The 22,014-nt window shown below is 43.5% G+C and overlaps 2 protein-coding genes across 3 annotated transcripts in view; one reads left to right on the top strand and one right to left on the bottom strand.

Moving 5' to 3' along the window:
* Positions 1 to 14,976, top strand: part of RMDN3 (regulator of microtubule dynamics 3) — a 44,023-nt gene extending 29,047 nt beyond the window's left edge. For both annotated transcript variants that reach the window (XM_040557502.1, XM_040557503.1), the window contains exons 7-12: positions 330 to 405; positions 1,232 to 1,309; positions 3,591 to 3,689; positions 5,611 to 5,664; positions 8,383 to 8,463; positions 10,898 to 14,976. In XM_040557502.1, the coding sequence (XP_040413436.1) occupies positions 330 to 405; positions 1,232 to 1,309; positions 3,591 to 3,689; positions 5,611 to 5,664; positions 8,383 to 8,463; positions 10,898 to 10,951 (442 nt within the window). In that variant the 3' untranslated portion in view covers positions 10,952 to 14,976. The remainder of the gene's footprint in view (positions 1 to 329; positions 406 to 1,231; positions 1,310 to 3,590; positions 3,690 to 5,610; positions 5,665 to 8,382; positions 8,464 to 10,897) is intronic.
* A 4,995-nt stretch (positions 14,977 to 19,971) lies between these two features.
* Positions 19,972 to 21,667, bottom strand: LOC121071429 (cytochrome P450 1B1-like). Its single transcript, XM_040559679.1, has one exon. The coding sequence runs from the start codon at positions 21,654 to 21,656 to the stop codon at positions 20,112 to 20,114; it is 1,545 nt and encodes a 514-aa protein (XP_040415613.1). The 5' UTR covers positions 21,657 to 21,667; the 3' UTR covers positions 19,972 to 20,111.
* Between the last annotated feature and the right edge of the window lie 347 nt (positions 21,668 to 22,014).

Genomic DNA, 22,014 nt, shown 5'->3' with positions numbered 1-22,014 from the left:
AGCACTGTGTTTTGACGCAATTTCATTGCTGAATGGAGGAATTTAGGGTGTAGAAGTGTGCTGCTCTGGTCTTATGTAGAAGGAAGACTTCAGCGGTCAGTGCAGCAAACTTATGTCACGTCAAGCCACTGCTGTTGACTCATTGACATCCTTTGAGCTATTTCTGTGCAATAAATACTTGCTGTGTATGTGAGCAAGTATGCCCTGCTTTCCCCAGTATGATGTGCAACTTAAACACACTTATATCTTCAGAGGGAAGATGCATGCAGAATGTAAATGTGTATTTAAAACTGACAATCTGATTTGCCACAAATGTCTCCTCCGTGCAGGTACGCTATTCTTTGCGGGCAGTTAGCGGAACACGAGAGCATTCAGAAGCGCATTCAAACTGGGTATGTTTTTAAGGTGAGTAGAAAGGACGTGCTGGTTTTTCTGTGAGTATTGTTCACTGCTTACTTCTGTAGTGGTAAGTTAAGACTGGCTCCAGCTTTTATTAGAGAAGTGATAGGTACCAAAGGGATGCTTTCAGTGGGTGGTTTGGGCTGAGGAAGGCGATTCCTGCGACACGTGATGGGGGTGACTAGTTTTGCTTTGCAATTGTGCACGCTATAATGGCAGAAAAAAAAAAGAAGAATAAAAGTTTTGCAAATAAAATACATGTATACAATGAGACTGAGAACTTTAAGCGTGAAATTACCATGTGTTAATAAGATACCAACTTTTCTTCACTAACTGCCTGTGAGCCTCTTTGTGCCCTAAGTAAGTGCAAAATAGTTATTTTTCACAGGCAATTGATCTGCCTCAGATTCCTTAATTTGCCTTTCAACCAGAACAGGAATATTATATTGCAGGGTAAGAGGATGCACCAGTTGCTACAGAACTGGCCACATAAAATTATCTTGTCGATTATTCACATGACCAGTAATTTGGTTATGTCAAAATTATGAAAAGCTGGTAGAATAAAGTGAAGGGCAGCTTCATTTTTTATCATGTAGTTGTTTTTTATTATTATTTTTATTTTTTTCCTGAGACTGATAAAATGCTGATGTTCTGTGCTCAGCTGGAACAGTTTTAAGGAAATTTGGAATATCTTTGTAGCCATAATTTCACTGATTGCTGAGAAATTGTGGACTTATTCCTTCCCTCTTTCTACATAAGTTCATCTGCTCTTGTGGTTGTTGTATTTGCTTGTAACAAGAATATAATGTGTGTTGGTGATGATTTTCCATAGGAACACATCGATAAAGCGATTGCACTGAAACCAGAGGATCCAAAGTCGTACTATCTTTTGGGCAGGTGGTGTTACCAGGTAAAATAGTTTATTAATATTTATTACTGTTCTTTCCTCCTTGTAATTAAATTCCTTGTTTGGATGAAAGACAGGTGGGTTGAAACCACCAGCCATAACCAGTGAGCACATTCTATTTAGTTGCTGAACTGGATATTGTATCAGAAAGTACCAGTACAGAAATATCTTAGTTGCTAGAAGAAATTGTTTAAAAGTTGCACTTACATGGGGTCTGGAAATTCTTCACTTCAATCCTGAAACAGTGCCAAGAAGAGCACATCACTGACAAATACTGTCAGAAACCTCTTGTAACAAAATGAACGTGTTGTACGTTTATGTTCTTGTACGTGTAGCACCTCAGTGCTTTTATAAAAGCACTATTGAAATGTCTGCCAGGACATAGTGTCTCATTCAGATTTTCTGAGCTTTCCATCCAAATTGTTTTCTTAACTGTAACTGTAAAGTCTTAGGCAGTCCTTCTCCCTCATCAACCTCCTGTTAAACCTAAAATGTATACCTTCATACTGTAATTACTACTTAAAGCCTTAGATTTTAAATGGTAGAGGTTTTTCTTGAGAGTTTATATAAATTCCGCTCCCCCAGTAGTGAGAGAGAAATAGTACAGAAAGGCTGAGTTGGTGATCAGGACAAGAACTGGCTGAGCACATTTACAGTGTGTTGCTCAGTGCTCACGATCAAAGGCCAGAAGGAGGCAGAGAAAGGTTCGTGGTATGGAAGACACACTGACTTTAAAAACATGAAGGAGTTTTTAAAAGCATGAAGAATGCAGTTTCAAACTGGCAATGTCATTTACTCTTGCTGTTGTAATACTTCTGTCCTGCAATCAAAAAAGGCTTTAAAAGTGCTTGTACCTCTGTGCAACGGAATGAAAGCTACTGGTTTTTTGCTGTTTCACTTATTTACTGCCTCTATTCTGCTCTTCATTTTTTCCCTGGTGTTCTTTTTTTTTTTTTTTGGTCTCTTTCCAAATGGAAGCAGTTTGATAAAAGTATTCTCTCCGAACTACTAAAAATTGGAGCTCTGAAGGGTTTGGGGCTCCAATCTTTGCTTTTTAGTCACTGCAGGTGGCATGGGAGGTGAAATGGCAACGAATGGACTAGGAACAGCACTAGCTGCAAACTAGCTTACTGTTTCCCTTGCTTTATTCATTAAAAACAAACTACCTTCAAACCTTTAAGCACATGTGGATGTAATCAAGGACATTTCAGGGCTGGCAAGAGCTTCTGCACACAGTATATCTGTATAATCCTTTGCATGTGTTTCCTCTGCTACAGAAAGTATTGGAGGTATTAGAAGAAGTGTGCCGGCTGCTTTATATTTCTTGACAAGGAAAAGCTTAGAATCAAATGCCATAAATCACATTTAGTGCCTATAAAAAGAAATAAGAGTTTGCAGTAACTATCTACTTTTCAGTTTAGGCAACTTGAAAGTGCTTTGCTGCTGTCAGAAATGAAGTCACATTGCAGAGATTGTAGCTGAGATAATTGCCTTAGGTAATTACAGGGGAGCAGCAAGCTAAATCAGTGGCAGCTCCTAGCTCTATATTCTGTTCTGGACTTCCTAGTCAGCCATGCTGCTATGAGAGTTAGCGCTTCTGCTAATTATTACAAGAATTACATGATGTTAAACAAAGATGGTCTTACCAGAAGTTAGAATCGTATGCATCTTTCCCCCAGTAAAATCTCAGGGAGTTTCATATTAGAGGAGCTAGGAGCAGTAAAGTAAGATTTCAAGAAATGATTATAATAGCTACCTGCATCTCAAAATGTGGATGTGTGTTGGTGGGAAGGCTTTAGCTGGCCTCTCTCAAGGGATCTATGATCTTTATGTATGATGAGAACATATTCTTGTACAAGATTTAATTTAGGAGCCAGGAGGGCTACATCTGTGCCTTAGCTCCAGTGCATAGGTGAGAACTGCCAGGAACTGGTGTGGTTGCAAGAAGGAGGTTTGGGATTATAGACCACCCACACTGTTACCCTGCTGTGATATTCAGTTGTAGAGACAAATCCTGTATTGAAGGTTATGCATGTGGCAGCTGATGGATGAAACCACAGGTGACTAGTAGTATAAGGCAGGGACAAAGGAAAGCAAAATCAGATTCAATTCTGTAGCTGGATTTGCATTCTTGACCAGAATCTGCAGATACACCCAATATTATTGGCTGTCTCCTATGTGCATGAGCCAGCTACAAGAAACTGGATAACTCATTGTCTATGTATACCTTTGCACATGCTGTGTCTTCAGCGGGTTTGATAGTTTCATCTTACTGTCTCTGCAGGTTTCCCATCTGGGATGGCTTGAAAAAAAGACTGCTTCTGCTTTGTTTGAAACTCCTCCTACAGCCACCGTACAGGATGCACTGCAAAACTTCTTAAGGGTATGGAAATGTGATATGCAAGGGAGTCACTAACCTGACATGCAACCATGAGCGTAGAATTTGAGTATTTGTATTCTGCTTAAGCTCATCACTCTCCGAGTGCTCTGTGATATATTTCCACTGACTGGAGCCTGTGGAAGAAAAGCTGATGAAAGCAAAAAGTTTTGAGCCTGTATTATGGAATAGCCCAACAGAAAAATCGGATTTTGAAGACCTCAGAACTAGATCCAGGGTGTTCAGAATTTTTTCCAAGGGTTTTGTTTTTCCTTTTAATAGCTGCAAAAATGAGTGAATTCATAGCTTGATACTAAATGTGTTTGTACTGTATTCTTTTCATGGTATGTAATACCTGTTTGAGCTTCTCCCTGGGAACACTTGCATAGACATTCACAATGTTCTGTCATTTTAGTTTCTGTCAATATTTTATTAAAAGACTCTCAGGTTCTCCAGGCTTTTGAGGACAACTCTTAAGCTTTCAGAGACAGGTTGCGTATGTATTTCTAGAAAGAAACTCTTAGGAGTTCTGGATGTCTTTTTTTTTTTTTGTCCTCCTGTTGATGAAAAATTAATTTAAGACATGGCCTGAATCACATCTTAGAGTTCATAGCTCTTATTGCAAGGGTCTGCACGATCTGAATGAGTTAAACAGACTGTCTTTGGCTGTGCTTGTGAGAACTACTCTTAAGCACCTGTGATGAAGCGTTACAGAAACAAATTGCCCTACCAATTTATAACTCATAGATTGCACCAGCAGTTCTGTGAAGTGTCAGGGAATATCATACTTATATCAATTTATTGTAATTTTGCCAAAGGTAATTATGTGAGAGGTAAGTTTGTGATAGGTGTCTGCCCTAGGCAGTATACTTTTCAGCCAAATTTCAGCTAAAATGAACATATAATTTCAGAGAGAGGTTTGAAGCAAAGTGTTTTGCTTTTTTTTTCATTAGAGGAAAAAAATAGCTGGTTGTTTTTATTGGTAAGTTAGAGTGGCACTGTGGTTTGAAACGGGAACTCGGATTTTTCTGAGCTTTTGCTTTGGTCAACTATGAAGAGAGGATACAAAACCATCGCTCTGGAAGCTAATTATACCCTGAACAAATTCACTTCCCATATGCTCAGCAGCGTCCACTTCAGCTTTCAGCGGCAGTTGGCATGATTCAGGGGAATGGAAATCACCCTGAAATTTGCAGCTCTGGGTTAGTCACAAGCTGAACTAGGTCTAAGACCAGACAACAGGATTAACAAGAGGAACGTTGTCTGTCTTGTGCTCTCAGAGCTTCCTCTGATACCGGGGCTCTGCTGCCTTGACTGAGTGCATTTAAATTTGAGTGCAGATGGGATGCAGGGTGAATCCAGGCGTTTGTTGTAGGAGCATCCTGGAACAAGGATGCTTGGAGAGTGATGACTGGCATTGAGCTGGAGGGAAGAAAGCAGAAGGAAGTTAGTAATAAGGAAATTGGGAATTAGCAGCCAGTAAGGAGGAAACAGAAAATTGAGGGAAGATTCCTGAGGTTTGGCACCAGCACATTCAGGAGAAGCCCAAGTGGATGAGACTGGTCAGGCAAGGAGGTGAAAAAGAGTGTGTGCACATGCAGGAGGAGGTAGTCAGGCTATTTCTGGGCTTCCCTTAGCTTCTGAGTGCTCGGCTTTGCAACCTCACCGTTCTTCCTTGGCACTCACAGCAGCCAAGTGTATGGATGTTGCTCACTGAGTCACAGGCATTTTATGAGAGAACGAGGACATTTACTAACACAGCCAGGCTAGCCTGTCAAAGTTCTTACACTATATTTTGAAAAGTAGGATTTATTCATCTATTTTTTAAAGAGATGTAAAAAACTTGATACAGGTTTTACCTGTGTCCTTTACATATCCTAATGTCTGCTTTTCTCTGTCTGTTCCATCCTCCTCTCTGCTCTTCTAGGTTGAGGAGCTGAGCCCAGGATTTTCCAAAGCAGTAAGAGTATACATTGCCAAGGTAACCAGTCACTTTTTGCTTTATTTAGTAAAGTCATATGCTCTAGGATAAGAAATATTTGTGTTAAGAAATACGTATACCTCTTTGGATGGAAAGTACTAAACACATGTAAATTACTCCATGCAGAAACAAGATTTTAGAAGTTAATAACATTTTTTAAGCTAAATCATCTAGTGCAGAGGCATTAAAATTCAGGAAGGATTTTGTCTTTGAGTCATCTGGTGTAGCATCCTGCTTGGCTCTTAACAGATAAAACTCTATACTATAAATACAATAGAGGCAATTCTGTTCTGTAAAATCCTATTCTAAGGCAGCAATGGTAACCTGTAAGCCACAGTTTGGAGGTTCAACCACCACCTTGGATTTCTTTGGTGTATACAGGAAGATGATCATGGGGGAAAAGGTGACATATAAAGTGTTTCTATTTTACTAATACAGGTGCAAGTCTTAAGGTAATAATTAAATAAGCCATGAATGCCTGAAGCTCCTAAAATCTTTTGTTTATCATAGAATCATAGAATGGCTAGGGCTGGGAGGGACCTCAGAGATCATCTAACTCCAACCCTCTGCCATGGGCAGGGATGCCAACCACTAGATCAGGTTGCCCAGGGCCTCATCCAGCCTGGCCTTGAACACCTCTAGGGATGGGGCATCCACAGCCTCTCTGGGCAGCCTGTTCCAGTGCCTGACCACCCTCTGAGTGAAGAATTTTCTCCTAACCTCTAACCTAAATCTCCCCTCTTTTAATTTAAGACCATTCCCCCTTGTCCTGTCATTATCTGACTGAGCAAAGAGTTTACATTGAGTTTACCTTGAGGGAATAATTGGTTTTGAACTCTTAAATCTTAAAACTGTTGCTTAGTTCCTAGGACCTCTAGCTGGAGTCTAGAAATGTTTAAAACCCAAATAGCTTTGGAAGTATCAGCCAGAGTGGGCATAGCAAAGAGTAGCTGTAGTCATTCTCTGTGAAATTACTGAATTTGCAACGTCCCAAAGATTGTGAGCTTTATCAGAGTAGCACACAAGTCGTAGTGTCTGTTTGGTCTGAAATACATTATTACTGGAATCGAGGTGCAGAATTTATTTCACAGTAAGTGTCTCGTTAAAGGAAAATGAAGGAGAGGTGGAAAACTCAGCAAGAGATGTGGTAGCCTTCACACCAGCTGGATTTTGTCCGTGATGCATTGTAGCTCATTACATCTACTTAGTGAAGAGTCTATTAAGTAAATTAAACTATGTATTTGTGCTCAGCTAGTCTTTTGTTTTGACTGCTTATGTACCATAATGAATGTGCTCTTGATTGCTTCTGTCTCTGCTTGTAAATATAGCCAGCGTTCATGCAAATTCAATATCTTTACCTAAACGTCTTGTTTTCCATTCTTTACTCCATACTTGGAACTCATTTTCTGTGAAGTTACAGCAGCAGCAAATTATTGCAAGTCATAACCTGAGTAAATTCTCAGAGTTGATGTAAAAAATTTGGGTTTCACTGTGGCTAAATTGTAATCTACATGGGCCAGTATTTCAGCACGTTTGGCAGATGTGATGTGACTGAGCTTCAGAAACACTCTGCGAACACAAAGTGACTTGGAAGTTAATAGGAGTACTTGTATCTATTTTTTTGTTTTGTTTTTCCCAATCCCAGCCTGTATCATTTTGGATTATATCCTTTGTGATAACATTTTAAAAGTTCGGTTCGATACAAATTGTTTCTAAGGAACTAGTGCTCTAATGAGTCACACCTCAAAAAAAAAAAAAAAGGAGTTTTATAGTCATCTACTGATATTTTTGACTCATATACAGAGACACAGGATTTGTGAAGGCTTCAAGGATGTCCATGATTCCATCTGTTTCAAATTCACCAGACGCAGAAATTTGACAGCGCTCACAGTAGAACAGAGAGTTCTCTTTCAGAACTATCCCATGATACAGGAAAATCACCAAAATACACTCATGCGCATACTCTGTAGTAACATTTAAGAGTCTGAAGTAATAGCCCTGCAGGAATTTTAACTCTTGTCATGATCCTAAATGAATGTATTTGTGTTTTTTTTTGGTGGCAGTTGCAACAATGATTAACTGATGTTTTTTTTTTTAGCAACCACTTCCTTTTAGCATGCTTATTTTGTAGTCCCCAAATGCCTACATGACTCTGTAGGCACCAAAAACCTTCGTGTTGCTTAAAGAGATAACTGTTCCTGTGCTGTTGAAGAGGAGTTCGTGCTGACGAATGGTTCACACTTACTGTAAAACCTCAGAGACCTGCAAATATGATATGTTACAGTGCTTGCAGTTGGACCTAATTTTCAAAGGCCTGGGGAACCAAAGCTACATAAAATGATATGCCGTCACTACAGAGGTTTTATGATGAAAGCAGCGTGAGTAATAGTGGTTGTGTAAGTGGAAATAAATTAGACCATGGAAAATGGTGAAAATCACCTTAAAATCTTCTAACAAAAAATCTCCTTGTCCAAAATAACGAAAAAGAAAATCTAGTATTCCATAACCTGATGGTGATTATAATCCTTTGTGAATGAAGGACACTGCAGGAAATGTTGGAAGCCTGAAACTACACAGTGCAAATGCTTAAGACAGAGAAATAGTCCTTTTTATCTGTTGCCAGGTTGCAGAATTGCTGTTACTTACAGCTGCTTGTTTTTCTGTTTTGTTTTGTTTTTCCTGTTTATCTCTTCTCACATTGTCATTTTTTCTTCACAGTGTTACAAGGACCTGGGGAACAATTCTGCAGCTCTTCTCTGGACAAATCTTGCTTCAGAACTGCCAGTTAATACAAAAGAGGTAGCAGTCTCTGCTGTTTTTCTTACTGACACTGGAATAGGATTATTTTCCAAGAAAGGAAAGAAACCAAAATTAATCTTACGTTGTATGCGTTTGACCCATCAAATCAAATGAGATTATCTAAAATCCTGTACATATTTGTTACGTGGCAAAAGTAACCATTGGGAAATTTTTGAAAATCCCAGTCATGTAATTTAAGGTTGAGGGTTTCTCTGGAAATCTGATTTTGCATGTCTTCACTAGGCCATTCAACATCATATAAGATGCAATTACATTAATGTGTTAAATACTAAAGGTTAACTGAATTATTTCAGTTTAAGATTTCACGATTTTAAGATCTTATCAGAATATTTTAGACTATCTCTGAATTAGATTTAAAGAACTGAAGGTTGTAAACATTTTTATACCCCAGTTGTTTAGTAGTTCCTATCTGTTGCTTTAAACGAAAGCTAAAATTTCTCCTCCACATGCTTCCTGTCTGCTCTTAGAAAATGGTTAATTTTCTTGCATGCTTAAAAGAGTTTGCCACATTGTATTCATGGGTGTTAGGAGTCTGCTTCACTAAAAACGGGACTTATAGCCCGAATTTAAGGTATTTGTTTTGGGGGGGAAAAATCAATAATCACATATTGATGGTGAGTTACTTCTGTTTGCAGAGATAAAATTGTTTTATAAAAGATGTTCTAGCTTGCAAGCACAGGCTTTATAGTAGTTTGCTCCTTGGCGTAGATTCCTTTCTTTCCTTGGGACCTGCTATGAAAATGCCTAAAGCAATTCAGCAACATAATGAAAAATATTAAGAAGCTGAGAGCGTGTCCAATAGGGACTTAGAATTCCAGCACAACACAATACAAATACTCTGCTACTTCCAGGATTAGGCTGCAGACGCATTTGAATGCCCTGCATGTATTTAGCAGGTCTGTGTAACTGCAGCTTGTCAACTGGAATATCTGCAAAACCGCAGAGCAACTGCAGTACACTTCTCAGTGCACCAGGGCTGGGGAAGGTTTATTGGTTTGGGCACTGTCACTCCTAGCCAGCTCGGTTCAGATGGGGGCACTTAAGCTGAGTGGTTGTCCTGGGTCTGGAGCTCTGTATTGTTTCTACTTACCTCTGTGGCTTTGGGAGCAGCCTAGATTGAACTCTTGGTGCCAAGTTAGCTCCTAAGCTCTTCCAAACTGGATCTCGTTGTGCAGAGTCATTCAGGAGTTTGTGTGTGCTGCCCAGCACTTTTTTTTTTTTTAATATCTAGGATATTGTGTCACTTAATTTTACAGAGTTCTGAGAGCAGACCCGTACTGTTTTTGAAACTGCCATGTGGCAGTGTCTCCCATCTGGGAGCTCTTTTCCACTTTACTTTTCTTTTGCACTTTTTCTGTTAAGCAGAAGCTGTATAGAAGGTGCCATCAAATTACTGCCAGTTAGAAATTAAATAAAGGCACAGCAGCTTTTAATATCAACCTGATGTTCTGTGCATTGTCATGAAAAATGCAGTGAACAAGGTCTCCCAGATCTTACACCTTCAACCTTTGTCTGATGAAATAATCATTCTGGATGTAAAGCAGAATTATACAGGTTGGCAGGATTTTCAGGGCACTCTGTTTTTAAGGCCATCATTATTCTTTGGTTTGCTGTAGCAAAAGTATTCTGTTGAGTTTCAAACTCAAGTGCAAGAAGTCTTGGCCCACCATCCAGCAATGCTGACTTGCCTGTGCTACCACCTGCAGGGCACCATCCAGTACTGCGTAAGCCACTTGGCTTCTGTATGGATCTGGGGAAACCAGGGCATCAAGCAGAAAAATCCCCTTCTTGCAGAAGGAAATATCCTAGCTCTGCCAGATGAGGAGCTTCCTCACCGTTCACTGCTTGAAAATCTCTCTAGACAGAGTTAGAATGGTACATCTGCTAGAGTGTTTTTTTCTCTCTTTACGTATTGGAGACATAAGAATTTAACCAGAAAAACACTGCGATTTTCAGGATTGACCAGCCAAGATCCGTGGGCAGAAAAGTCAGGAATAGTTAACTGTCTTTTCTGATCTGAAAGTAAAAGTGTAAGGAAGTGACTTTGGCTGGTCGAGTCTTTGCAAATGTTAGCTCTTTTCATCCCAAAGAGGCAATCAAATAACTTCCATCACATTGAGAAGGAAAAACAAAGGCATTGGTCCAGAGCAGGAAAGTCAGTGAGGGAGCAAAGGTCTGATTTCTGCTGTTCTGGTTTCCAGTTCTCTTCTCTCAAAAGGAAACATAAGAGAAACTCTGAGACTTGGGGAATAAGAGAGAAATATGAAAAGAAAAGCAGTAGGAGGAAAAATGTGAGGCTGGTGTAGGATTAATACTTAAAACTTGGTGTGGGGTTGGAGAAGAAAAGGGAGGTTTTCTTTTTTAACTGTATCAATTAGCCTGTGTATCAACCCTTCTTTTGCTGCATTTCCAGGATGCAGAAAGTGAGAGAGAACTTGAGGAGATGCGGTCAATCTGGGAAGAATAAGAACAGAAGAGCTTGTTCCACTTGATACTGCACAGACAATAAATTTCAAGTTAAAGGGGTTTCATGATCCTGACAAGTTTGATTGCACTTCATGGATAAGCCGCAGGAGTTTACAGGAATAAACACTCAGCAGTCTCATCAGCGTTTCCAGGAAAAGATCTTGGTGGGATTTAATGAGAAAATTTTGTATGATTTTCCTACTTACAGCACTGCGTATGTTTGATTTTAAAATTCCTAAAAAAAAAGTCAAATTCCTAAAAATAGATATATACATGTGTGAGTATATATATACACACACACACACATGTGTATATATATGTGTGTGTGTGTGATACCTGAATTTCAGGTCTGCTTGCTGATAAACTCTCTCTACCAATTCCTGGGGAAGTCTTCAGCAGATTTTTTTTTTTCTCATTAACTATTTTCTCATTTGCTTTGTAAAATGTTTTAATTTAATCAGTTTAAATAACTGGTTACGTCTTTGTATCACTGTGCTGTGTGTATAAATTTGAGAGCCCTTGTGCTCAGTGGGCAGTGTAGCACTGATTTTTATCAACTTGATGCACTGGAGGCTGTGGGGTGTTCTCACGTTCCGCAGCCTGTTGGTTCAAGTGGGTACTGATGCTATGACTTAAGAAAAGGCCACTACAAAAAAAAGGACTTAAAATAAGTGAATTGTCTGTCCTTTTGTCCTTGCTTTGAAAAAACTGACCATGTCCAAAACGCATTTCTGTTGGTCCTTTCCAACTATGCCTAAACTACCTTTACTGGATTTCTGTTGAGAAGAAATCAGCACTGCTCCTTGCAGTGAGTAAATGCCAAAGGACCAAGATGATGTCCTTCACAAGAAGAACTTACTTTTAACAGGTGCATTGCTTTCATCAGAGGAGTGAGTAATAAGATTTTAAACTGCCGGACTTTCTCCCAGTGACATCACTCACATGAGAGTGAAAACTTTGTGTGTCCCTCTAAACTATGTTGCTGTTGTTTAGATGTAACAACTTCACTGCTATTTAAAAGCAGTTATTTAACGATGAAACACTCGTTATCGGAACAGGAATATTCTGTGGCAGAGATGACACTTTGCTGTCATGTACCTCCACCAGTTCTTGTTGACTATTGCACTGGCACTGAGAAAATGAAGCTGACAGCTGACGTTGTCTCTGACAGTTGCTGAGTACCAAACTGAGAAGGTAAACTGTGCTGTATGCTGACAAAAATGCTGAAGCAAAACCAATTTCAAAAACTGCCCAAAGAATTTAGAAAGGCTTTCTTTGTCCCTTTAAATTTCAGCTGGCAGCTAACTGCACACTTCTGTTTTTTTTTTTAATGTTTGTTACACACTGTCGTGTTGTACAATGTTTGTGAAGTGCAGAGTAAAAAAAGTGTGAGTAAAACACTTCATCACCTTTTTAGTCCCTTGCACATGTGTATTAAACAGATGGTTCTTTTATTTTGTGAAAATAATGTTGAGAGGGAAATGCATAGTAGACACGAGCTCACAAACTTCCCAAGTTTATAGACTTTACACTTCTTAGCTATTTCGATTTTGGTCCAAATTTAACTCTCTAAAATTCTGAGGATGAGCTCATCTTAAAAGATCCAGGCAAGGGTGCAATTAGCTTTATTTGCTTGGAGCTGTATGAACTGATACTTATAAATGGAGAACTGAACTCTTAACAGGCCAAATTTAAGCCCTGTATCTTTGTGCAGAGCTCCCCTTGCAATGGGTGGCTACTTGAGCCTTAATTACAGGACTTTGCTTTGCTTAATGTATGTTCTTTTCATTAATGTACGTTCTTCTTTTCAGTTCTTCAGTGGCATGATCAGGCTGCCTTTTTTATTTTATGGGAATCTGTCTCGTTTTGAGTATTTATTTCCCAGTGCACGACCTTATTTTTTTCCCCTCTAAACACCCTGTCTTAAATATTTGCATGAGCTTGTAAGCTGTTTTCATTTTGGTTGCTTAAACCAAGCTGGGAAATACTCAGCAGTGTTGTCTGAAAGATGCTGATCAGCAACTTGCTTCTTTCATGTAGTTTTTTTGCTAGGGAGAAGAAGTAACAACAGCTCTGAAAACAGCCATGCCATTAGGTGTGCTCGTATTGCCTTTCCCTGCCAGCAAGTTCTGGAGTGATGTTAATCAGACATGTTTATTAATTGGCGTGTTGCTTAAACATTGCTGCCTTCTAAAAGTAAATGGTTTTGGTGTATGTAGCAGGAAGAGTGTGAAAAGGAAATATTTACAATGCCAAAAGTCCATAGCTTTCCTTATTTGCAAACACTTTCAAGCCTTCACCTGCTTATGTTTTGATGAGTTAAACTGTTGGCGGCATCTTTTAAATTATGTATTTTCTGGAGATAGCTTTCACTTTGTTTCCAAAGATTTAAATCCTCCCTTTAAAAAAAAAATATATATATATATATTTATTAATTTTTAATATCTGTTTCCAAACAACAAGAAATTGTAGGCTTGGGGAAGAAATGCTGATTTGTTTTTTCTTTTCATGCTTCCGATCCTGCGCTGGGTTAGATTTGAGTGTTTGATGTGGATGGATCCCATTTATGGAGGCGATGACATTAGTCCCCTTGGCTTTAAAAAGGGCATGGATGAGGAGAGGTATTAGTTAGTTTTCAGGGTGCCTTAGTGTGTGGAAGCACACCTTCAGCCAAGCAGCCTCTGTTAAAGGCCTGCAAGAAAGAGTGCTGTAAAAACAGGGCTTTGGGTTACAGTCAAAACAAAGCACGTTCAGAAACTAATACCAAAGGCTTGTTTTTCTTACTGATAGAAGCTGAAATAATTTTCTTCTCGGGGAGAGAAAATATTTGGTGTAATTGAGTAGGGCTTATTGGGCTGTGACCAGAACTTTTTCTGTCTTTGAGTAAAAATAACCTGCTTCCTCAGAGGAAAAGGTGGTAATTAAATTATGTTAATTCTTCTCAGTTGGTGTTAATTTTTGGATGATTTTACATGAGTACAACCTTTCAGATCTCATTTATTCTTCTATTTTGGACATTCTGTTTAAGCTTTCCATGCATTTGATTGCCTGCTTCTGGCTTGAAAAGTTTTGGCTTAAAAAAACAGGCTCTGGCATTTTGCTTCCATCTATCTTTTGTGTGTGGTCTTGTCCCTTTCTTGGGGGTTCTGAAGTTTAAAGGTCTGTTGTTCTGGTTTTCATACAGGAAAGATTTCCTCTGGAGGCTTGACTCCTGCCTAAATAGCTGGGGTGGAGTTTAGTGTGTACCATTATATGTTTTTTTAGTCTGCTGCATCAGCTGGAACCTAATTTATGCATCCAAGGCCATGATGAAAGACAACGACAGAGCTCGCAGATCCTTTCAAGTGCAGATAAAAGCTGCCTTTTGCTGTTTTCAGTCTGATCTGCAGGAAGTTATGACATAGTCAAATGAACCTTTTTCTTTTTGGTTTTCCCTTTTCCTGGCTTGTTATGAACGAGAAGAATGTGACTAATTAACGTAATTTAATTCTAGTAGCATAACATGGTTGATGTGGGGATAAGACAAGGTCGTGTAACTAAAATGCTTCCCACTCAGCAATGCTTGGGGTTTTTAAAATTCTTTTAGCAATAGAATTTGCAGTCTTCTGTTAGACTCTTGCTATGTTGTATATTGGCGAGGATGGCAGTGAGGGAAGCTGTTCTCCTGTTCGCAAGGGGAAGGCACTTCAGTAGCTTTCAGACAACACAGAAATCGCCACTTTTTCAATTTTGCACATACTTCGCAGACTAATCCCAGAGCACAATGTGAATTTCTTGAAGATGCCTGCACTGAATACATTCTGGGACCACCAATTAGGTTTGCCTAGTGCAAATTGGGTAGAGTGACTCTAGATATTATTCTAGACTTATCACAGGGCAAGTTTCTTGGAACTAGTCTTGCCTTACCTTCAAAATATACCTACCTGTGGTTCAATTACGATACTACAGAATAACTGAAGCTATTTAACTAATTTATCCTCACTGTGCTGCTCTGTTGGAAATAAATTATTTATAAATCAGGAGGAAACGATCCCGTGTAAAGTTACCTGTGTTGCTGTCTTGCTTTTTATGTTGTTACTTACAGAGGTGAAGAAACCCAACACCCATGAGCAAGTCTTCTATATAACATCATGGTATCTGTATGCATGGTGGGTGTGCCAAATACAGCAGGAAATTATGGGAGAGTAACATGCAACATTATTGTTTATATATTGCTGTTTATATATATATATATAAAAAAATAATGTGGGTTACACCTGTAGCACATTTTGTACATACATACAGTGACTACTGCTTACGTTTTTAAAATGCACCAAAGTAATACAGCCACACGTTGTGGTAAATGATGTACTCCAAGTGAAGTTGTTCTTAAATAAACGTATGTTATCGGTTGTGACAGGGTATAAGGATTCTGTGCTCAGCCTTCATGACCCGAAAGGCCATCTTCTGTCTTCTCCAGACAGGAGACATAAACAAGGGGCTTGCAAGATGTGCTTAGCGTTCGTTTTGGGTGTTTCAGACCGCCTGACAATTTTTGCCTCGTTGTGCTCCAATTTACTTTGCGGAATGGAGTAAATAACAAGACCAACTTGTGCTTCAGCAGTCCTTAAGATGTGCTTAGTTGAGGAGTTAAGATATGGTGGTTGCGGAAAGGAGTAAGTATGGTGGGAAACAAAGTTTAGGTTGTCTGGGGGAATACATAAAAGTGGTTTTGGTTGTGTTAAATTCCTTGCACATTAGCCACAGCCCATCCCTTGGGGAAGGAGCTGCCCGCAATCACAAGCATGGAAGAAGTCCTTCCCAGAAGATGCCCTTCTGAGCACCAGCAAGCACCATGTAGACAGCTTTGTCTCTCCGAGGTGCAGAATCGGGGCTGTATTCAGTGCGCAACTTCTCTATAATCTCTTCCCTTTTATTTCCTCCTCAAGGTGAAATTGTGGCATTTTCTCTGGTGTGCTAGGCCACCTTACAGAGAACTTTGGCTTGCCTAAGAAAATGATCTGGAGCTGATAAACAGAGGGCAATCTGCCAACATCTGCTGCTTTGGAGAGAAGAAACCCCCCCGAAGCAGAGAACAGGGCTGGGCAGGATGAGACCTGTGCCACAGGCAAGTCTTTGGCTTAGCCCCAAGGAAGGTGTGGTACTGCGGACACCAGGTCAGGGAAGGACTTGTAGGTACCCTGTTGGTCACCATAAATCTCTTTGACTCTTGGACCAGCAGAAGTTTCTGAATGACTTTTTAAGTAACAGTTTGCAGTACTTGGATGTTACCTTAATGATCAAGGGAGTGGATGGACATGGGCAGGAGGGTGCAGTTGGGAAAATGTTTTTAAGCAACTTAAACATCAGAGAGAGGAGGTCAGCATTGGCCTTGGCTTGGGGCAGGGTAGCCTGTTCAGAAAGGGATTTAAAAGTAGAGGAGTTCAGTTTTGAAGCTGGTTTCCAATGAAAAGAGCATACCAGAGCTGTGACCACCACTCCAATGTGCTGGGAATCTTCTGACTCAGTACTGAAGTAGAAATGTCGGCATTGCTTCCTAGTAGGAATGGGATGGTCTTTCTAACCCCCACCCTGGCTTTGAGATTTCTGCTAAATCCAGATTTCTTTGGTTCAGTGACATCTGTAGTTCCTTGGAAATACCCTGGCAAAACCTGACCTGCTGAGATCCTGCTTGGTTTGAGAGAGAACCCGAAGTGGGAGGACTGCAATAGGCTTGCCATCTTGTTTTTACAGCAATTCTTAGTGCCACATGGCAAACCACAGGGTTGATATAAATAAGCTGTCACTATTTTACTCCAAGTCATTTAGCATAAGCTCATTCCAGAGTCTCCTGGGCATTATAATGAATAAGCTGTAGGGGAGTGTTTTCACTGTGAAGGGAAATTGAGGTTAAAATTGGGATGTAGGAGGAGGAGGTCTGAACACAATTACTGCTTGGTATAGACCTGTGATGCTTATGAGATATCATTTCAGGCTTTGCACATGCAGATGTGTTGCAGTCTCAGTTAAGCATGCAGGCATGATCTCAACAGCGTCAATAGCTAGAGATTTAGTTCTCTTAATGTATTTATTTTTTGCTTTTCCAAGAAAATTTTTGCTTTTCCCAAATAAAAATGCGAGAAGGGCTCAAGACCACGAAGGAAGAGAAGATAGCTAACACAGGATTGTTCTCTGTCTATGGAGAGTCCCTGCCGTTATAAATGGATCCCATAACAAAGGTCATCTTCTTATTTACTGGTCTGATGTCAGCTTGACTGATGAAGAAGTTAAAGGCCTTTTGGATAAGGTTTTAATAATCAAATTGTTTATGAAAAGCAGAAGAGGCTCTGGGTTGCTTACATACCTGCAGTGAATTGTTTTGAAGGAAAGATTAATAATGCACTGATTGCATTTCTTCTTAGTAAAAGGCTTAGTTCTGCAATGGGGTCTCTTGTGTGTCTTTTGCTAAATAATAGAGATCATATTCCAGCATTTCAGTGGCTCAGAAGCTCCAGTGGAAGCTGTGCAGCACCTGCCTGCGTGCAAAGACGGCTGTAATCTCGGATGGGGAGCGGGAATGGATTTGGACGCAGGGGACTCTAAATATACAATGCATTTCCCAGCATCCTGCTCCCATTAAAAAAAATAATATTTCCTGGCAAAATCTCTCCCTAAGCTTGAGAAATGAGGTGGTCAAAGCATTGCAAAATCCTTTGAGTAAGTGTCGTAAGCAGATTCCTCCCCCCGCAGAAAGAAGAGCTCCAGCCGCACGCTTCGCACGGCGCTGCCGCGAGCCAGCGGTCCGGGAGGATTTCTGTGCCGTGTCAAACCTGGACACCTTGATCTCCACAATTTGGGTTTGAAGAGCTCCAATTTTAAACGAGCAACAGGGACAGGGTAGGGGCTGGAGCTAGGAGAAAGGCTTGACATGTCTCTGCCTTTGCTGCATTGATGGGCTCTGTGAAACGTGGAGGTGAGAAATGATACTGTTGGCTTCAGCTGGGAGCGTTTTCCTCCTCCTCAGCCATCGTTGGGTAAAGAGTACAGGGATGTTCAGTTTTAATGATAGAGGGGATGGGGATGTAAGAGCCATGTTTCTGTGTTGGGCTCTGGGTTGGCTACAGACATAGGGAATAATGCAGGGACAAGGAAAAAAATAGCAATGTTACCAGCACCTTCTCCCCACCTTCTCCATCTTACAGCTTTAGGATTTCCAATGAGTAGCAACATCCTCACCTTCTTTGTGTCGGGGACCAAGAAGGGGAAGCAAGACACAGCCAACATGCCGATGGGTTTATGCAGAGCCATAAGGCTGCAAACCTTATCTCATGGCTGTGACACGAACTGATGCCTTTACTTCACGCTGGTCCCCACCAGGTTATAGCAGGCAGGTTGGTTCGGCTGACCGTTGTGGCACCTGTGGTAGGAAGAGACAGACTTGGAAGTGCTCTCATGCTCTGAGATGCCATAGAGGAGGGCTGAGCCCTGGGGCCATTCTCATATTCATTCATCTCTTTTAATTTTTCCATAAAATGAATAAATATCCAGCCTGTGGTCCCAGGAGGGAAGGCTGAGCATTGCTAAAGGAGGTGCAGGAGCCAGCATCTCCAGAGGATGCTGCTCCTGGGCAAAGGGTCCCCATCTGGACCATAAAAGCTGGAGATGACCACCTGTGATAAAACTGGCAACAAGTGATGCTGAGATGACCATTGTGGGTTTTTTAATCTTACAATGTCTCAGAAGATGTTTTCACAAATGTATTAACAGAAGAGAAAACCTGATCTTGCTTTTAAAACTTGGTGTTATGAAGCTGCTGCTGGCCACCGTCTCGTTTCATGCTCACCAAAATTAGTATCTCATGGCGGCAGCACTGGGAACCCCTCCAGCCCCCATCAGCTGATGAGCAGCAGGGCACGGCCAGGACTTAATTTCTGTGTTACGCATTGGAGGAGCTTCAAATCTTACATGTGCTCTTGTGGAGGGTGGGATTATTTGTGGGGGGCATCTGCTCCTTGAGGAATACGTGACGAGCTGGCGAGGATGTATTAAAATATGCTGTAGTGCAGGAAGCTGCTGTGTTGGTATCCCAAATGGAAATGAATTAGAGGTGAAAGGCAGCTGGGACCACAACAACTGGCTCTTGGGTTTTATGGGAAATCCCAACGTGGTTTTGGGAATAGCATTTTCATGGGGACCGCAAATGCCAGCACGGTCTGCCCAGAGGGGTTGTAGAGTCTCCGTCCTTGGAGATGCTCAAACCTGGGCTGGACACAGCTTCAATCATCTGGGCAGGAGGACCCTCCCCATCTCCATCTTGCTGCAATTTTGGCAAGTGGAAAATTAATTAATTATCCCCCAGATAATTAAATCACATCTTTGCTAAAGTCTCTGAAGGAGGATGAATTCCCTATTGGTAAATTATTGTCATTACGAGATGAGCTGTCCCACCCTCTGAAGCTTCCTGGTTTGGCCACAGTCCGGTGGAACTGAGATAAGCATGGTGTTGGCTTGTGTGGAGTTTCTGCCCTCCCTTTTGAGGATCATACATATCCCTATTATAAACCCAGCTCTGCTAACTTAGGTTGGACCTGTTCATCTGCTTCAAACCACTAGTGGAATTCAGGATGAGGGGTGAGATAGCCCGCCCCCCGAAACCTGTCACAACCTCTTTGCACACCCAAATCGGGGCAGGATGTGCTCTTGAGGTCCAACTGATGGGGCCATGCACCAGGACAAGTTCTGTCCAGGTGACTGGTCCTTTAACTCTTCTCAAGCCCTGGAGACAAGACCCACCCCTGCCTCCCTTAGCTCCCATCTGGCTTTCCCCGAGTTATGAAGTGCATCTACTCCAAATATCCCACTCCTGCCGTAGGCAGAGCAAATCACTTCTTGCTGTACCCTGGGGCAACTGGGAGGGAGGCAGTCCCTGCAGTTTTTGACCTGTTTTAGGGTTGGATAGCTCAGGGGGATGCTGGACAGGGGCTTGGGTACAAGCGGTGCTTCCAGCCACCCCCACAAAGAAAATGAGCAGAGACAGGTCCCATGTTGAAGGCATTTATTGATGTGGTGACTCGCTGCCGTTGACCCTCTGCAGCGGCAAGACCCACTGGCGTGCAAGGCAGGGTGTCCCTTGCCACCCTGGTGCTGCCCATCCCTGTCCCCAAGCCAGGCGGGTGCAGTGCTCAGGGCTGGATGAGCACAGGGAGCCTCGGCCGCACAGTGACGGTGAAGGGCCGTGGCTTCAGCGCCAGCCCATGGATGCAGTCCATGGTGAGATTCTCCGCCGGGTTGGCGTGGAAGGAGCACTGGTGGAGGAGGATGGCGGTGAAGAGGAAGAGCTGGAGCTTGGAGAGCTGGTCGCCGATGCAGCGCCGCTGGCCGGTCGAGAAGATCATCACGCTGCCGGCCCGGTCGCGGTCTAGGTGCTGCTGCTCATCCAGGAATCGCGCGGGGTCGAAGCGCTGGGGCTCAGGCCACTTGCCACAGTCGTGGTTGACTGACCATTGGTTGACGAAGACCACGGTGTCCTTGGGGATATGGTAGCCCTCCAGCTCCACATCAGCTGTGGTGGCGTGCGGGATGGTGATGGGCACAAAGCTGCTGTAGCGCAGTGTCTCGTAGATGAAGGCCTCCAGGAAGGGCAGGTGGGGCCGGTCCTCGGCTGTGGGCAGCCGGGCACGTCCCACCACCCGGTCCAGCTCGGCCTGAAGGTCCTGCTGGAGCTGCGGGTGCTTCAGCAGCAGCAGGAGGACCCACGAGAGCGCAGTGGACGTGGTGTCCTGTCCCGCGCCAAAGATGTCAGTCATGGCACCCTCCACGTCCTCGGGCCCCAGCCCATGGGGGGACACGCTGCCGCGCTCCACGGTGGCGATCATGACATCGCTCACGTCACGCATGGCCCGCGGGTCGAAGGTCTGGCGGTGCTGTGCCACCTTGGCCCGCACGAAGCCATGCAGCTCCTGGTTGAGGGCCTGGAAGTCGCGGTAGACGCGGCGAACGGGGTTGGGGAAGTGCAGGAGCCAGGGCAGCACGTCCACCAGGCTGCCCGCCCCCACTGTCTGCCCAAAGCGGTCGTTGCGGCCCAGCAACGCGGCAAACTCGTCATCGGCATGGCCATAGCGGCGGCCGAAGCAGAGGGCACAGAGGACGTTGGCGTTGGCCACCACCAAGAGTGGGCAGGGCTGGAAGTAGGCTCCACCCTGGCTGCGCCTCAGGAAGAGCTGCACCAGGTCCCCTGCCTCGGCCGCCACGTGCCGCTCCACCTCTGCTGCTGTCGAGCGGGCACGGAGGGCCGCGTGGGCCAGCCGCCGGCGTGCCCTCCACTGGGGCGAGCACGCCCCGAAGGCCACGCTGCGCCCTCCTGACACCAGCCCGAAGGAAGGGAAGTCAGGCCGGCCGGCGAAGTGAGCCCCCATCCCCACCAGCGCCCGCCGGATGGCCGCCTCGCCGTTGAGCACCACCACCCGTCGCCCGCCCAGCCGCAGCTGGAAGATGGCCCCGTAGCGGCGTGCCAGGCGGGCGAAGGCCAAGTGGGGCAAGCGGCCAAGCTGCAGGACGTTGCCCACCAGTGGCCACGCGAAGGGTCCTGGTGGGCTCCTGCTCCCCGCAACCCCCCGAGCTGCCCGGCGGCGGGTCCCGGCCAGCAGCAGGAGGGCACCGAGCAGGACCACCAGCAGCAGCAGCGACCCTGCGGCCGCACCGTCGGGGCCCCCCATCATCGCTCTCATGGCTGCAGCTGCTCTGCAGCGGGGTCGGGGCTCGGCGCCGCTTTATGGCCGCCTCCGAGGGGGCCGAGCCTCTTCCCTCCCCCGGGGAGGCCGCTGCCGAGCATGGGGGGGGGGGGGTGGAACGGGCGGAGCCGCCCCGATGGGGCGCACACAGACGGGGTTTTGGGGAGCTGCGTGGCCGGGGGGCGAGGAGGGAGAGTGGAGACACCACCACCACCCCCCCCCCCAGGGGGGCAGTGGGGTTGGGGAGATGAGAGGGGAGGAGGGATTTGGGGATCCACAGGAGGTGAGATTTAACATGGGGGGTTGCTATAATCACCTAACCATCAACCCTCTCCTCCCCCCCAGAAAAAAAGAA

Source organism: Cygnus olor, chromosome 5, assembly GCF_009769625.2.
Source record: "Cygnus olor isolate bCygOlo1 chromosome 5, bCygOlo1.pri.v2, whole genome shotgun sequence".
In the NCBI taxonomy this organism is placed as follows: Eukaryota; Metazoa; Chordata; class Aves; order Anseriformes; family Anatidae; genus Cygnus; species Cygnus olor.
This window is presented reverse-complemented; position numbering and strand designations above follow the sequence as displayed.